Source organism: Macaca nemestrina, chromosome 2, assembly GCF_043159975.1.
Source record: "Macaca nemestrina isolate mMacNem1 chromosome 2, mMacNem.hap1, whole genome shotgun sequence".
Classification (NCBI taxonomy): Eukaryota; Metazoa; Chordata; class Mammalia; order Primates; family Cercopithecidae; genus Macaca; species Macaca nemestrina.
Window position 1 is genome coordinate 56,957,000 of NC_092126.1, and position 18,523 is coordinate 56,975,522.

General features: G+C 38.9%; 1 protein-coding gene and 1 long non-coding RNA gene across 4 annotated transcripts in view; one reads left to right on the top strand and one right to left on the bottom strand.

Annotated features, from left to right (window-relative positions):
- Nucleotides 1-18,523, top strand: part of LOC105499008 (Rho guanine nucleotide exchange factor 26) — a 137,720-nt gene that overhangs the window by 65,199 nt on the left and 53,998 nt on the right. Inside the window, exons 7-9 of the mRNA XM_011771393.3 lie at nt 4,471-4,623; nt 8,069-8,198; nt 11,440-11,514. Of these exons, the coding sequence (XP_011769695.2) occupies nt 4,471-4,623; nt 8,069-8,198; nt 11,440-11,514 (358 nt within the window). The remainder of the gene's footprint in view (nt 1-4,470; nt 4,624-8,068; nt 8,199-11,439; nt 11,515-18,523) is intronic.
- On the bottom strand, nt 133-14,783 carry LOC105499007 (uncharacterized). 3 transcript variants are annotated; one of them, XR_011619816.1, is made up of 5 exons: nt 14,651-14,783; nt 13,771-13,868; nt 12,756-12,826; nt 8,137-8,250; nt 133-232 (listed from the first exon to the last, which is right to left on the bottom strand). It is a non-coding gene; the product is annotated as an uncharacterized lncRNA (long non-coding RNA). The 3 variants fall into 3 exon arrangements; XR_011619817.1 differs by lacking the exons at nt 133-232; nt 8,137-8,250 and adding an exon at nt 12,304-12,423 and having other exon boundaries at nt 12,756-12,823; XR_011619815.1 differs by lacking the exons at nt 133-232; nt 8,137-8,250 and adding an exon at nt 12,304-12,423.

Below are 18,523 nucleotides of genomic sequence, written 5' to 3' on the forward strand. Positions count from 1 at the left end.
GGGAGGTTGGCCTTGTATGTTTGATAGGACCATTGTCTGCACAGCTGAGGAGCTCACCTGGGCAGACTGCAATCATTTAAAGCACTTATTTGAAGTATGGGTGTGAGTTTCCTTGTGATGGTGAGTTGACAGTCAAACAGGGCTAACTTGTGTTTCTGGTTAGGAGAGAACGTTTCTAGGCAGCTTTTCCTGGTCCACAGAAGGTTTCTCTTTAGGGGTGAGACTGGAAATGCTTTAGGGGGGAAAAAAAGATAAAGGTTGTATAACATGATTGGTTATAAAACATGAACATCTTGGTAATACTACAAAGAGGAAATAATGAAAGTATTACCCCAGAAAAAAATTCATAGAACTTAAATACGTATTTCCATTAAAAAGTTGTCCTCCCAGTAGGCCCAAATTATTTCATTCAAGTTTCATCCGGGGAACCAGAATACTTTTACTTTTGCTTCAGATTTGATTTGATTCACCAGCAGTCTTGGTTCCCGAATTCATACCTCATGTTTTAGAAATACTTTCTTGGTCTTTTTGTAGCTAGGTCACTTAGTAAAGTATGCAAATTTCCCAGAATAACCAGTAGATCATTTAACATAGAAAGCTTTAAAATATGTCTTAATTATGTCATTGTAAAAATACAAGATGGGTGGTTTGGTTTATATTGAAGTAAGTAGCATAAACAGATATTTAATTAGTACCTTATTTTTAATATTGTGCTTTGGCAAAACTTTTACAGTGATAAATGAAATTTTCCTTTTAATTGAGAAAAGCCAAGTTACTGTTGTTTTTGGTTATATAGTTGCATTCCTTCAGGCTGGTAACAGTGTAAGCTAAAGACAAATTGTAAGAGATACTTGCCTCAAGATATTTATATCCTAGAATTACATGATAATGGCTTTATGGTTTCTTCTTTTTTCAATTTTCTTTGAACAATTTTCTATACATTTGCATTACAAAACAATTGTACAAATATTTCATATTTATGTGAAAACCAGCTAGAAATCAAGTAGTCTCAACTATACAGTACCTAGAATTCACGTTGCTCTGAATTCTCACAGATGTGTATTTTTAGCTGTCCATTAGACATCTCCAAGGCAAAATTAAATGGAGCTCTTCCTGCTTCTTCCCCCTCTTCCTGAATCTCTGTCTTCATTAATAGTTTAAGAACCCACTTTATTGCCCAGGTGGAAACCTTGACCAGAAATCTCAGCATCTTCCTTGACTTCCCATCTAACGAATTTCTTGAGTCTATTAATTTTATCTCCAGATTGTTACCCCACGCTGTGTCCTCTCTTGATTTTCCACTACTAGGCTTTATTGTCGACTTGCCCAGATTAGCCACCTAACCAGCCTGCTTGCCATCTGTCCCTCCCTGCTAGTAATCCATCCTTGCTCTGCTCCAGTTTTCTCGGATTGAGTGATTTATTGGCTTCCACTGGTTTCTTATAGTCTGCAGATTAATCCCAAACTTTCCAGCACGCAGTCTAACCTTTGCAATTGAGCTCAAGCCTGCTCTGCAGTCTTCTTTCTATGCCCTTGTTCCTCCTAGAGTCTATACCTCAGCTCCACTGAACTTCCCAGTTTCCCCAACCAGACCCACGTTGCTTCCTCTGCCCATTGTGCTTCTTTCCCCTGCTCCCGTCATGTCATCTTTGGCAGTGATGATCCAGCTTACAGGTGTCCTCACCTGTGCTTACCGCGAGGGTGGTTACTCTGCCCTCTGGAGTTTTCTTTGTAGGCCTCTTTATTTTTACTCACCATACTTCTGACACCAAATGTGTGATTTTTTTTCTTATATCAACCAATTCTCTAACCCTCGAGACACCAATTGTGTGTCCTACATTTCCAGTCCTACAGTTTCAGTTCCGACATTAACCACCCTGAGTTTGCATCAGACTCCACAGGTTTAAGGTTTCAGCCCACAAAACTGCCCTCATTTAAGATGGCAGATGCAAACATTGGGTCCCCAGGTTACCCACACTTCTCTCCTACTTGGCTACGGAGTTGCAGGGGGATTTCCACAATCCACCACTCTTTCAGGCCCTGATGCTTTGCTAAAATGATTCACAGAACTCAGGAAGGTACTCTACAATTTCTGGTTTATTATATAGGGTACAACTCAAGAACAGCCAAATACAAAGATTGTTACAGGGCAAGGCTGGAGGGGGTGTAGGTACTGCAGACCACCTAGTCCCTCTCAGGGCCTGCTACCCTCCCAGCACCTCAAGGTGTTCATCGTCCCTCCCTAACCCCATCAGTTAAGGGTTATGATGGAGGCTCTATTACGTAGCCATAATTGATTAAATCATCGTTCCTTGACAATTGAACTCAAACTCTTATGACTGGAGGTAGGCAGGCATGGCTAAAAGTTCCAACCCTGCAATCCTTGCTTGGTCTTTCTGGCATGCAGAGAGCCATGCCGAAGCTATCTAAGGGCCCCCAGCTACCAGTCATCTCGCTGGCATACGAAAGACACTGCTATCACTCTGGAGATTCCAGGTATTTTGGGAGCTGTGTTCCAAGAACCAGCGATGAAGACCAAATACTTATTATTTTATTATGCCACACCTGTGTTATAGATCCTCTATTGTAATTGGCTGCATGCCTCCCATCAACCACTCCACTGCGAGTGTTGGGAGGGAAAGGATCATTTCTTACTCAATTTTGTTTAGTGAACTAACCTCTCCTTGGTATATAATTCAGCTTCTTCTGTTCTGGTTCAGGTATTATGCTATCATTTCTCTACACACTCTCAAATACACACACACACAGATACCCACACCCCCACACCCGTACACATAGTATTGCACAGTGTGGTTAAAATTCCACCGATAGATATATACCCCAGAGACTTGAAAACAGACACACAAATAGATATTCGTATGCAAATGTTCATAGCAGCATTATTCCAGGTAGCCAAAAACTAGAAACCACCCAAGTCTCCATCAGCAGATGAATGGATAAACAATGGCTATCTATATGACATATATAATGATATATATCATATATATGTATATTATAGATACATACATTTGTTTGTATGTATATATTTAGGTGACCCTAAATTGCTATCTATTTATACACTAAATCTGGTAACACTGGCCGGGTGTGGTGGCTCACACCTGTAATCCCAACACTTTGGGAGGCCAAGGTGGGTAGATCAGTTGAGGTCAGGAGTTTGAGACCAGCCCGGTCAATATGGTGAAACCCCATCTCTACTAAAAAATACAAAAATTAGCCAGGCATGGTGGCACATGCCTGTAATCCCAACTACTCAGGAGGCTGAGGCAGGAGAATCACTTGATCCTGGAAAGCAAAGATTGCAGTGAGGTGAGAGATAATGCCAGTGCACTCCAGCCTCGGTGACAGAGTGAGGCCCTTTCTCAGAAGAAAGAAAGAAAGAAAGAAAAGAAAGAAAGGAAAGCAAGAAAGAGAGAGAGAGAGGGAGGGAGGGAGAGAGGAAGGAAGGAAGGAAGGAAGGAAGGAAGGAAGGAAGGAAGGAAGGAAGGAAGGAAGGAAGAAAGGAAGAAAGGAAAGAGAGATGAAGGGAGGAAGGGAGAAAGGAAGGGATTGGAGGGAGGAAGGGAGGGATTTAAATACCATGTATATTATCAGGTTTAAAATAATATGATTATTTTTATTTTGACTAACATATAGTGTTAGATTTATTTCAGACTGTTGTTTTGTTTTTTGTTTTTTAATTTTTATTGAGACGGAGTCTGTCGCCAGGCTAGAGTGCAGTGGCGCGATCTTGGCTCACTGCAACCTCCACCTCCTGGGTTCAAGCGATTCTCTTGCCTCAGCCTCCCGAGTAGCTGGGACTACAGCCACGTGCCACCACACCTGGCTAATTTTTGTATTTTTAGTGGAGACGGCATTTCACCATGTTGGCCAGGATGGTCTCGATCCCTCCAACTCGTGATCTACCCACCTCGGCCTCCGAAAGTGCTGGGATTACAGGTGTGGGCCACCATGCCTGGCCTCAGACTTATTTTTTAAGCATTTATTTAGGTGTTTTGTTCATGTACTTTTCAATAAATAAAATATATAAGCATTCATTCCCCTTCCCATAAAGAATTCTTGAAAAATAGTGAAATACGTTTAGCCTAAAGTACCTGAAGGCAGAGCAATGCCTCGGATTATCGGTGTTTGAAGCCAAACACTTGAAGCAATAAGAAGGTTTTTTTTTTGGTTTTGTCTTGTCTTGAACTCCTGGCCTCAAGTGATCTTCCTGCCTCAGCCTCCAAAAGTGCTGAGATTATAGGCATGAGCCACAATGCCCATCCTCAAGGAGGTGTTGATATGATAGATTTAAACTTAGATAAAATTTTTGTAGTTTTTAAAAATATTTTTTAGTTGGTGCTGTGTACTGTTGAATTTTCAAACCCCATATAATAACATTACACGAGGATAACCTGTTATCTGTTAGAGTGTATGAAAGATGTGTAAACTTTTTTCCCTTTGGTTTTTCAGGTTCTTTATAGAGTTGGAAGCAAGACATCAGAATAATATCTTCATAGATGATATAAGTGACATCGTGGAAAAACACACAGCATCCACATTTGACCCATATGTGAAATACTGCACAAATGAAGTCTACCAACAACGAACACTACAAAAATTGTTGTAAGCAATGTTGAATGCTACAGTTTTAATAGTCTAACCTAGTTTTAATTAGTCTACATTGACTGAAATTAATTGATCTTTTGAATTGTATTTAGGAATGCCTTCTGATAGTCTATTTCCCTGAGGAGAAATGTTTAAGAGCATTACTTTTAGGGCGAGGGTGTTTAAGTAGAAAAATCTAGTGGGTAGAGAATTTTCTGTCTTATGAAATTTTAGTTTGTTCTTGATGTTGTCCTTGTTGGTTGTTTCTTTGTTTTTAATTGCTGCAAGACACAGAGGTGGTCCTCACTCCAAACCGGCAGTTTTCTGAGCTTTTAACTGGCAATTAAGTGGTTTCCCTGAGGCCTAGAGGGGATTCTTGAGTAGATTGAGCTAGAAGCTAAAATTCAGGGTTTTCTCTACTATTCTAATCTCCCTCTGTTCAATTGACAATGATAATGAATTGTTTACAAAAATTGCTGATTATTCCTCCCCTTGGGTAGTTAGGATTGAGGAGAGGAGAGAAGTTCTGAAGGAAGGCAATAGAAAAAAATAATGTTCTTGAAGATTTCAGTTATGCAGCAGAAGTCTCAAGTATTAGATTTCCCGACACTTCTTTTTGTCCTTTTTAGGTTACTGAGAGTTTTGATGTGATACATAATGCCATCTGCATCCTTAAAAGAGTCACCAATTGTTCAGTAATGCCTATGTGTATTTTAAAGAGTCCTGTTTATCACAAGTAGCTGTTTTCCAGCACAGTTGTGCACTGCTGTAGACCCAGTTTGGGAGCTTAATGGCTGTTATCCTTTTCACCCCCTCCTGTGAGCTGTGGCATTTATGACCATAGCATGGAGCTTTGGTCAACTTCTGTGCAATTTGTGAGACCCCTATGGAGGAGTAGGGGTTGAGGATGACTAACTTATGGCTGCTTGGAGAAATAGTCAAAGCCTCCAAGCTGGTGAGAAGGGCTGATGATGGCCCCCTTGCTTCACATCTTCATGACATTTTCATATAGCCAGAGTGGAAAACACACTCTGCCAACCCCAAATGAGGTTTTTAATATAAAGCAGCGTTTGTTCGCACAATTGACATTTTGGACTGGATAAGTCTTTGTGGTGGGCTGTCCTATGCATGGTAAGATGCTTAAGGGCATCCCTGGCTTCCATCTGCTAGATGCCAAAAATCTCCCCAGACATTGCAGAAGGTCCCCTGAGGGTAAAACCACACCCATCACTTCCTCACTCCACCACCCCCTGGTGGGAACGGATGCTATAGGGACAGAGGTTGCTCTGTAACTGTTAGAGAATGCAAGTTCATGTCTGAAAACAAGGCCTTGAATTATAGATAAATTTGGGTTTCATTTTGTTTTGCAGAATTTAAAAAATGTCACTAGGTACTGCTATGCATAGTGTGACTCTTAAAGGTTTTATCTAAATTAGCTTAATGATAACATCATCTGCACTTTCACATGGCAATTAGTAGTTGTGTTTTCAGGGGCTTTGTTGTAGTTGATGAGTTGATGTGATTCCAACCCCCTGCCCCCCCCCCCCCACCCAGATGGAGTCTCTCTCTGTCGCCCAGGCTGGAGTGCAGTGGCACAATCTCGGGTCACTGCAACTTCCACATCCTAGGTTCAAGCAATTCTCTTGTCTCAGCCTCCCGAGTAGCTGGGACTACAAGTGCGTGCCACCACACCTGGCTAATTTTTTGTATTTTTAGTAGAGGCCGGGTTTCATCGTGTTAGCCAGGATGATCTTGATCTCCTGACCTCATGATCCACCTGTCTCTGCCTCCCAAAGTTCTGAGATTACAGGCATCAGCCACCGTGCCTGGCCCACAGTTGATGTGAATTTAAGGTTAGAACAGTGGCTTTCAATTCTAGCTGTATGTTAGAAATACTTTGGGACCTGGAAATGAGCAAATATACAGTGTCCAGAGTCCATCCCAGACCATTTAATCAGAACCTTTGGAAGGTGAGGGAGGGGACTGGGACCTGAGTTATTTAAATATACAACTAATTTAGAGTTTTTTTAATATATTTTTTTAACTTTCTAAAAATCTTGTCAAAGCTCTCAGTAAAAGGAAACTTAAAACTTCTCAATTAGAGAAAATGGAAATGAAATGTTATGTATCATTTCTTTTGCTATTCTGGCATTCTCCCCCTCCCTGCTTTTAGTAGCAGCCTTGAACAAAATTATTTCATTTTCAAAATAACATTTTTTAAAAAATGACTCTATTGCCACTATGCTGCTTCCTTCTCCCCTCATGGGAGTACAGTATCCATCTACCTCCTACCCTCCCTGCCTTGGAAAGTGGCAGTGGCGCTCTACAGAGCTCCTCATGGGATGAAGTGAGGTAAGAGAGTGAGAGATGGGGGGGACAAGAGTGTCAGATTTAACATTAGAAAACTTAGGTTTGAGGCCGGGCACAGTGGCTCATGCCTGTAATGTCACCACTTTGAGAGGCCGATGCAGGTGGATTACTTGAAACCAGGAGTTCGAGACTACCCTGGCCAACATGACGAAACCCTGTCTCTACTAAAGATACAAAAATTAGCTGGGCGTCATGGCGCACACCTGTAATCCCAGCTACTCGTGAGGCTGAGGCATAGAATCGCTTGAACCTGGGAGGCTGCAGTGAGCCGAGATCGTGCCACTGCACTCCAGCCTGGGTGACGGAGCAAGACTCCATCTCAAAAAAAACCAAACAAACCTGGGTTTGACTTCTGTCTTTGCCAGTTAGTAAGTCATATTTACTTGGTGGGGTAGGGACCTTTCTGCATTCCATTTTCTTACTGGAATCCCTATCTGGCCTTCCTTAAAAGTTATGTAGGTGGTTCCACATGAAAGAATGTATGTCACAGTATCTTGCTAAGTTTCATTAAAATGTTATAACAGCATGAATACTTTTCTTACATTAACAGAAGAAAAAGAGGAATATTTTGACTGATGTCATCAAAAGATTTTCTGTCTCAGAAACAGGATCTTTGTGGCCTAAAGCCTCTGAAGTCCAGTCTAACTGTTAATTTCTTATATCATTGTCTAGGGCTGGAGAAGTGGCTTAAAACATATTATTTATGATCTTGTTAATTTTATGTGTTTATATATGATCAGATATAAGACCTAGTCTGTATACTGATTTATGACCCATATATTCACCATTATGTTACCATGGGTTCTTCATTTGCTTATCTTCCACTTGTATAAATTTCTAGCTCATACATGTTTTGCCTTGTTGTTAATACTGTTACGTAAAATCCACATCTTATTATATTCAGCCTCGAATATAAAAGGCAGACAAGCCATTCATATTTGCCTGTGTAATTATGTGCTTTTGATGTTTTCATATCGTTTAAAATAGTTGGTGCTATATGGATTTATCACAGTATCTTGTAATACATTTTTACTTACTGCTTAATTTGAGGAGGACATATTTTGAAGTTTCTCTTTTCTTTGTTTTCCCTCAGAGCTACCAATCCATCCTTTAAGGAAGTATTGTCAAGGATTGAGTCCCATGAAGACTGTAGGAACTTACCCATGATCTCTTTTCTCATTCTCCCCATGCAGAGGGTGACCCGCCTTCCCCTGCTGATGGATGTAAGACATGATGGTGGCTTTTTCCTCTGTGGAGAGCTGTGCTTCTCTAAATCTGATTAAGAAAATTATTCTTATTCCACTTAAATTGATGCATATTTAAAGGTCTAAAAATCCCCCAATTAAGCGAGAAGGTGTTGTTTGTTCGGAAAGTCTCACCTGTGTCTGGTATCTCTGGAAATTATCTTTCATGTAGGCGTCTGTGGTCATTCTGAAGAAATTGGATCTCATCACCCACTTACTCAGCAGTTTTTGAAATAGGAAGAGTTGTGGCTTCTTTATGTCAGGAGGCCTGGATTCCAATTCTAGCTAAGCCATTAGGCATGTGACCTTGAGCAACTCAGTCTCTTTGGGCCTAAGATTCCTCAGACTGATCACTGAGATCGCTTCATCTATAATGTTCCAAGGTGCCCTGGGGCTTCCATTTCATACAGGAATGAGTGTCTCTTCAGCATGACAAGGCTTAGTATTGCCTGTATTATCATTGTGCAAAGTGAATGAGGAAAGCCCAGCATCCTTCTTGTGTTAGGCAGCATTCATGAAGAAAGCAAGTGTTTGACTTTGAATAATGGCAAGACATGACTGGGAAGAGTGAGTGGAATCTGCCTAGTAGTACGTGCAGCTGGAAAGACAGGTAGGCTATGGGCAGGAGAGTCTGCCACTGGCTGCACTGGAGCTGCTAGAGCAGCAGAAGAGAAAACAGGGTGGCTCGACATAGGGGCCACCCCAGCAGTGGACCACAGAGTGTCTTTTGGATCTAATTAGAAAATATTTTGTTACAATCCTACTTTAAAATTGGATCATAATGTTGATATAAGGTCAACTTTTTACATACCTGATTTTTACTAATTAAAGTAAAATATATATTAAAAATTATGATGAAGGTTACAAAGTAAATTTCACCTTCTGTTTCCCATTGTAAATTCTTAAAATATATTCTTTAAAAATGCTGAAATTTTGAAATGTGTAAAAGCTTGGGATCATGAGCATTTAGCTGACTGCTGCAGTTTTGGAGAGGTTTTGTCAGATATTTCAGGATTCACAGCACCCTTGTGCTCCTCAAGTTCACCTCGTTCTACTGCCTTTACACCTTCTCCACCCGTCTCCTATAATCCGGGAACTTCCCTCCTGTGTGCATTTTGGGAAGCTTGCAGTTTTGAACATTTCACTTTCTGATTTTTTTTTTTCTTTGAAATCAGTATTTATCATGTTTAAAGATAGAATGCTGCCAAGTTATCAAAATCAAATTTTGGCTTAAGAAGGAAACTTTGGTCCATATAAGGAAATATTATTTCAAATGTGACTATTTTTTTTAAACAAGAAGTGAGCGCTTTGCAAATATAACATTTCTTGTAATGTTAGACTTTGGAATTTTCAGATTATTTTTCTTCTTCTGAAAATGCGTTTTATTCCTCTTTGAGAATTGAAATAAAAGAATAAAAATAAATGAAATGCATTTTAAACATGTTTTCCAGATTTTATATATGCTATGATCGCCAAGCCTTTTATAGCCTTTTTAAATTTGAGAAATTTACTTGTATAGAATGGGACTCCAAAATCTAACACATTATGTTATACAGTGTTGGAGATTCATGCTGATTGCTCAGTAGGCTTTAAACTTTTTTTAAGCCACAGACCCCATTGAGATTCTGAGTAAAGCTATATAGCTTTTCTTCCCAGAGAGTTTGTGTATGCACAGAATTTTACATAAAATATCAATATATGGAGTCCAGCTTCGAATGCCTGCTCTCAGAGACATAAACCAGTATTTTTCATGCTGCTTTCATACCCATTAGTGGGTCATAAAACTGATTTTTGAATTATGAGCGTATGTACATTGCTCATAAAGTGGTTAAATACTGTTTCATAAAATCCTGGTTCATTTATGTGTGCATGTGTGCTGGTTGCAGTGTAAAAGTATTTCTTACAGTAGGTCGTAGTCAAAAACTATAAGAACCTCCACAGATGGTGCATTCTGTGTTTCTCACATAGCACATAGTTAAAAATCTTGATGCCTGACTTTCAGATGGCTTGGCTTGGTGCTTCTGTATATTTAAGGGACCAGTGACTTGCTAGTCCCCAGCTACTTTCTACCTCTGCCTGATGCCTGTTGCTCTAAACTGTTTCTCATGTGTGGAAATCTGGCCATTTAGACAGAATATAAATGTACTTAAAGTAGTGTCTCTTCAATTTTACCTCATTTGAAAATTCAGTTAAGCTTGTTAATTGAAATAAACAGTTTCAATAATTAAATTGGTTCCTTGGACTTTGAATGTGTGTGTATAACTTTAAAGTTATAAGTAATTAAATTTACCGGGAATTGACCCTGTTTGACCTTGATTTTACTATCACAAATGAAATTCACAAATGAAATTTCTCAGTATAAATATATCACAGAAAATCTAGCAGGCTCTTTTTCCCTTGCTCCTTTTTTTTTTTTTTTTTTTTTTTTTTGGTTGGTTGGTTGTTATTTCTTTGAGACTCTGTCACCCAGGAGTGCAATGGTGTGATCTCGGCTCACTCCGACCTTCACCTCCTGGGCTCAAGTGACCCTCCCACCTTAGCCGCCTGAGTAGCTGGGACCACAGGTGCATACCACCATGCCTGGATAATCTTTTTTTTGGTATTTTTGTAGAGATGGGGTTTCTCCATATTGCCCTGGCTGGTCTTGAACTCCTGGACTCAAGCATTCTGCCCGTCTTGGCCTCCCAAAGTGCTGCCACTGTGCCCGGCTGTTCTTTTTATTCAAAATGTATCATCTACAAATATAATTGCCTCTAATAACAATGATTACAATGGTGATAATTAAAGTAACTCTTATTTATTGAGGGCATACCATATGCCAGGCACTCATAAAGAGCTTTACATAAATTATCATTAACACTTGTAACAACCTTGTGATGTATTTGGCATCACCCCAGTTTTACAGATGAGGAAAGAGAGGCTTATAAAGACAGAGTCCGTGACTTGCCCAAGGTTGCATAACTAGTAAGGGGCAGAGCTGGGATTTGAAACCAGGGTGCCCACCTATCTTCTTACTTAACCATTCCCTGGATGGACTTGGATCCTGTGTTTAAAGATTATTTCCTGGTTTTTAAATTGGGTTTTAATATTATCCTCATACTCATCCATAATACCATGTTTGGCATTGTTTGCTATGAGTAAGAGGATATGGCTGGACATTGGTTTTATTTTACTGAATAAAATAAATCAATAAATTTTGTTCACCTTTATTTCATTACAGACTATCTGTCAAAAAACACCTAAGGACTCTCCGAAGTATGAAGTCTGCAAAAGAGCCTTGAAGGAAGTAAGCAAGGTAACTGTTGGGTGACAGTTTATTTGTGAGACAGGAAACCATTCAGTTATCTCAGAACAAAGTGTGTCTTGGCTTGATGCTGAAAACTGGTAGAGTCTCATGGCCATTTGCACAGCATTCTTTAGGTAGTTGCAAAACAAAATAATGTTTACTATACTCAGTGAAATTGGTATTTTTGCTGTTTCAGACAGTTTTGCTTTAAGGACCTACAGATACCTCATTTTCTTTTGGTGGCTGAATAGCTGTATTTCTCGTTCAGTAAGTGGTTGTTGAGTATCAACCACTGTGCCAAGAATGATGCCACTTCTTGGAAATGCAGTGATGAGTGAGACACGTGTGCTCACTGCGCTCGTGCAATGTGCAGTGGAAAGAGGAAGGCAGATATTAAAATAGAGTTACAATGAAGGGTGGTGGGTGACGTGATAGGGAAGTCCACAGTGGTGTCTAAGCTGAGACCTAACCCAGGAGTGGCTGTGAGCCCAGGACTGTGGGAAGAGAGTGTCTCAGGTATGTGTAGAGATCCAAAGGCAAGAAGATATTGGAGATTTTGAAGAGCTGGAATGTTCTCCATGTAGCTAGAACGCAATCTGAGAGACAGCACTGGGGAACCAGCTGTGTGGGGCCTTGTTATACATGCTAGGCTGTTGGGGGCCTGATCCTAAGATGATGTAGAGGCTAAATTCATGTATTATGAAGATGATAGTGAGGATGGGACCAGTTCCGAGGCCAGTAGTAGTTGATGAGGCAAGGGATGGCAGTGGCCTCTGTTGACATGATGGTAAGGTGGTGAGAGGTCTGCCTGTATACTGGGGAGGCAGGCTTGGGGACTGATTGGATGAGCACATTTCAGGACAGAAGTCAAGGACTATGGTCTCTGGCTTGGGTGGCAAGGTGAATGCTCTTCTTCATCTACAGTAGAAACATAGGGAGAGTGGGTAAGTTCCATTTGGGTCGCATTGTCATTGAGATTCCTATAGAACATCCAAGTTGGCCAAATAAACAAGTCAGAAGCTCAGAGTGGAGACCTGAACTGGAGACATGGATTTGGGAATCATCAGCATATGGACAATAGTTGAAGCTGGGAGAGTGGATGAGGTTACTTAGGGAGCCTATATGGAATGAGAAGGGTAGTGAGCCTGAGGAATGACCATGAGAAATGCTAGCGTTCACAGTCTTAAAGGGAAAAGAAGCCAGCGGAGGAAACTAAAAAAAGAAAAAGATCAAAACAAAGTAAAACATACCAGAGAAGAAGGGAAACCGTAATAGCTTGGCAGATGGCAGATGATTTGGTGGTTAACTCTGTTGAATGCTGCTGAAAGATAAAGTGAGATAATGATTGAAGTTATCCTTGGGTTTATCGTCAGGTCGGTTATATACTGGGGCTGGGGGACGGGGGCAGGGAACCTGAGCTGAGTGTGTGGAGAAATGAGAGGGAGGTGTGAATGTGCAGTCAGCCAGCAGTGGTAGCTGACTGTCTAAGATTTGGGGAGTGGGAAGAGAAAGAGCTGTGGCTGAAAGGGAAGTGAGAGAGGGTCTTTGTTAGTGTATTTGTTTAAAGATTAGAAAAATGTAGGTAGGGTTAGCTACTCATAGAAATATCTAGCTGAGAGGAAGCAATAGAAGGTATAAGTATCACTGAGGATGCTGTCTGAGGTTGGCACAGAGGAGCAAAGATACTGGTAGCATCAGAAGCTTCCTAAATGTTTCCAGTTACATAGCCCTATATGAATTGGGTATGGCTTTGTACCACTTAACTATGAAGTACTGTTTCTTTTAGTCAACTTTACATCGAGTCACCATTTTACTTATCCTTATCCTTGCCAATAATAATTATAAAATCATTGGTTTTATTAGCTAGTTGTTTATTTTTCTAACATATACTTTTGTATTAAAAGTAAGTGTATCTGTGAGCTTAAATTAAGCTCTTCATCCCATCAGTGGTCTGCACACCTATTTTGGGAACACTAAGTAAAGAAAGCCTGACAAGTGAGAAGTTACATAAGGTATTACTGCCAGTGGCGCTTCCTGCAAGACCTCAAGCCCTATGCTGTCTTCCTAGGGGAGGAGTGAGGGAGGGAAACGGGGGAAGGTTTTTAGGAGAAGCTACTAGAGAAGTTCTAGTCTTGGACATAAATGATATTTTGACAAATTTTGCCTGATTGTTACTAAGAAACCGAAAAAAAAGAATTTGCACAGAGAAAAAAATAGGAAGGTACTTGTAATTGGTTATTGAATTAAACCTGAAATGTTACTTACTTTTTTTCAAGAATTTTACATCTTAGTTTCAGTAGATGACTACATTCCTTCAGGCATCTCTTGTTCACTTGATTTCATACTGATACTTTCAGGAAAGGCTGGCAAAAATGTAATAGACCAGTGAATTGCTTTACCTTGATACTATAAGTATACAAAAGGCTATCATGTGAAGAGATGTCACTCCAGTGACTTGCTTTCTCTGAAGGGCATCATACCTTTCTCTCTATTGAGCATGAGTCATGAATATTACAATTATTCCTTCAGTCTCCCAGTGTTATAGGGAAGCTCAAATCATACCTTTCTCTCTATTGAACATGAGTCATGAATATTAGAATTATTCCTTCAGTCTCCCAGTGTTATAGGGAGGCTGAAATCAATATAGTCAGCTGAAGAATTAATCTTCTTTTTTATTTGTAAAGGTTACTGATGAGGTTTTATAGATTCTGGGAAAACAATTGAATACTTTCAGCAGAAAGAGTATGCATAGAGAGCATTTATGGTTCAGAATGAAAATGTAGAACTACATTTGTTTGCTTTATCTAAAATCAGAGAAATTGGGAGTTCCCAATATTTTATTTTAAAGAGTTAAATTTGGTATGTTGAGGCCCAAGTTTTTAGAACTAGATGCTGCCTTAATCTCTTGGGTAAGTATCTCTAAGTAGTCACTCATTCTTGGAAAAAAAGAGTCATACCTTTTTGGTAATTAAAATAATGCAGTTTATTCACAAGGTGCAAATAATACTTCGCTGAAATTGCTCATGCATGTTGCTGAAAAAACTGTGACAATTTCTTTAATTTAGGGCCTTGGAAAGACTTACTGACCTAATCAAACAACTTAAAAACAAGAACAACATTTCTGTAAAATGAAAAATGTGCTTACCTCCTGATTGTTGGTTAACATGCGGGGGGTGGGGAGAAATTTTAGGGAATCTGATAATTTCCATAGGAATCTGATAATTCATGTCATCCAGAGTGATATGTACTGTGTAAGGAATAGTGATCAAGAGATGGTCTTATGCCAAATGAATCATCCCTGTTATTTCCTTCTGTTTACTCTCCCATGGAAAGAGAATGTCTGCTTTAACTCTGACCTCATCAAAATTCTATTTGGAGTTGGTGATAGTGTTACATTATGAGCTTTTGTCCCAGAGGCAAAATAGTCAAGCTCTATTTAATTTTTTACTGTAACATATTGCTTCATACATTTACAAAGAAGTACATGTGTATGACAAATGGCCAACAAACATGTGAAAAAATGTTCAATGTCACTAACTATAAATGCAAATTAAAACCACAATGAGGTACCACCTTACTCCTGCAAAGATGGCCATAATTTAAAAATAAAAAAATAATAGATGTTGGCATGGATGTGGTGAAAAGGAAATACCTTTACCCTGATGGTGGGAATGTAAACTAGTACAACCAATATGGAAAACAGTATGGAGATTCCTTAAAGAACTAAAAGTAGAACTACCATTCAATCCAGCAGTCCCACTACTGGGTATCTACCCAAAGGAAAAGAAGTCATTACATGAAAAAGACACTTGCACACTCATGTTTATAGTAGCACAATTTGCAGTTGCAAAAATATGGAACTAATCCAAATGTCCATCAACCAACGAGTGGGTAAAGGAAATGTGGTATATATACACCATGGAATACTACTCAGCTGTGAAAAGAAACAAAATAATGACATTTGCAGCAACTTGGATGGAGTTGAAGACCATTATTCTAAGTGAAGTAACTCAGGAATGGAAAACCAAATATCTTGTGTTCTCACTTATAAGTGGGAGGTAAACTATGAAGATGCAAAGCCATAAGAATGATATAATGGACTTTGGGGATTTGGGGAAAGGGGGGAGAGGGGGATGGGATAAAAGAGTACACATTGGGCATAGTGTACACTGCTTAGGTGAAGGGTACACCAAAATCTCATAAATCACCACTAAAGAAATTCTCATGTAATCAAAAACCACCTGTCCCCTGAAAAGTAATGAAATAGTTTTTTATAGATAAGTAGATATGAAAGTATTTTTATTATTTTATTATTTAATTTTGTGGGTACATAGTAGGTACATGTATTTATGAGGTACATGAGATATTTTGATATAGGCATACAGTGTGAAATAAGTACATCATGGGAAGACAGTGTGGCAATTCCTCAAGCATCTGGAACTAGAAATACCATTTGACCCCACCATCCCATTACTGGGTATATACCCAAAGGATTATAAATCATGCTGCTATAAAGACACATGCACGCATATGTTTACTCCGGCACAATTCACAATAGCAAAGACTTGGAACCAACCCAAATGTCCATCAATGATAGACTGGATTAAGAAAATGTGGTACATATACACCATGGAATACTGTGCAGCCATAAAAAAGCATGAGTTCATGTCCTTTGTAGGGACATGGATGAAGCTGGAAACCATCATTCTGAGCAAACTTTCGCAAGGACAGAAAACCAAACACCGCATGTTCTCACTCATAGGTGGGAATTGAACAACGAGAACACTTAGACACAGGGTGGGGAACATCACACACCAGGGCCTGTTGTGGGGTTAGGGGGAAGGGGGAGGGATAACATCAGGAGATATACCTAATGTAAATGACGAGTTAATGGGTGTAGCACACCAACATGGCACATGTATACATATGTAACAAATCTGCACGTTGTGCACATGCACCCTAGAACTTAAAGTATTTGAAAAATAAAAAATAAACACATTATGGAGAATGGGGTATCCATCCCCTCAAGCATTTATTTTTTGAATTAAAAATAATTCAATTAAACTCTTTATTTTAAAATGTAGGGAGTTATTAGTGACTATTGTCACCCTGTTGTGCTATCTTATAGATCATATAGTAGGTCTTATTCATTCTATTTTTTTTTTGTACCCATTAACCATCCCCACCTCCTCCCCAGCCCCCGACTACCCTTCCTAGCCTCCAGTAAGCATCATTCTACTCTCTGTGTCCATGAGTTCATTTAAAAAGTTTTTTTAATCCCACAAATGAGAACATGTAATGTTTGCCTTTCTGTGTCTGGCTTACTTCATTTAACATAATGATCTCCTGTTATAGCCATGTTGTTGCAAATGACTGCATATCATTCTTTTTCATGGTTGCATGATACTCCGTTGTGTATATGTACTACATTTTCTTTATTCATTCATCTATTGATGGACACTTAGTTTGCTTCAAGATCTTAGCTATTGTAAATAGTGCTGCAGCAAACATAGAAGTCCAGATATCTCTTTGATATACTGATTTCCTTTCTTTTGGGTATATACCCAGCAGTAGGATTTCTGAATCATATAGTAATCAATTTTTAGTTTTTAAAGGAACCTCCAAACTGTACTCCATTGTGGTTGTACTAATTTACATGCTCACACTCAGTGTATGAGGGTTGCCTTTTCTCCACATCCTTGCCAGCATTTGTTATTGCCTGTCTTTTGGATATAAGCCATTTTAACTGGAATAAGATGACATCTCATTGTAGTTTTGATTTGCATTTCGCTAATGATCAGTGATGTTGAGGACCTTTTCATATGCCTGTTTGCCATTTGTGTGTCTTCTTTTGAAAAATGTCTATTCAAATCTTTGCACATTTTTGATTGGATTATTAGATTTTTTCCTGTAGAGTTGTTTGAACTCCTTATATGTTCTGGTTATTAATCCCTTGTCAGATGGGTAGCTTGCACATATTTTCCTTCTATTCTGGGGGTTGTCTCTTCACTTTGTTGACTCTATACTTTGCAGAAGACTTTTAACTTGATGTGATCCCTTTTGTCCATTTTTACTTTGGTTGCCTGTGGTTGTAGGGTGTTTTTCAAGGAATTTTTGCCCAGACCAATGTCCTATAGATTCTCCCCAACATTTTCTTGTAGTAGTTTCATAGTTTAAGGTCTTAGATTTAAGTATTTACTCCATTTTTATTTGATTTTTGTATACGATAAGAGATAGGGGTATAGTTTTATTCTTCTACGTATGGATTTTCAGTTTTCCCAGCACCGTTTATTAGACTGTCTTTTCCTCAGTGTATGTTCTTGGCATTCATGTCATAAATGAGTTCACTGTAGGTGTGTGGATTTGTTTTTAAGTTATTTTTTTCTGCTTTTCTGGCGTATGTGTCTGTTTTTATGCCAGTGCCATGCTGTCTTGGTTATTATAACTCTGTAGTATAATTTGAAGTCAGGTAACGTGATTCTTCCAATGTTGTTCTTTTTGCTTAGGATGGCTGTGGCCGTTGTGGATCTTTTGTGGTTTCATATAAATTTTAGGATTTTTTATATTTTTGTAAAGAATGTCATTGGTACTTTGATAGGGTTTACATTTAATCTGTAGATTTCTTTGTGTAGTGTGGACATTTTAATAATATTGATTTTTCCAATCCATGAACATGGAATATTTTTCAATTTTTTGGTGTCTTCTTCCATTTCTTTAATCAGTGTTTTATAGTTTTTATTATGGAGATCTTTCACTTCTTTGGTTAATTCCTAAGTATTTGATTTTATGTGTGGCTATTGTAAATGAGATTACTTTTTAATTTCTTTTACACATTGTTCACTGTTGGCATACAGAAATGCTACTGATTTTTGTATGTTGATTTTGTATCCTGCAACTTTACTGAATTTGTTTATCAGTTCTGATAGTTTTTATTTTGTGGAGCCTTTAGGTTTTTCCAAATATAAGATCTTATAATCTGCAAACAGGATAATTTGATTTCTTCCTTCCAAATTTGGAT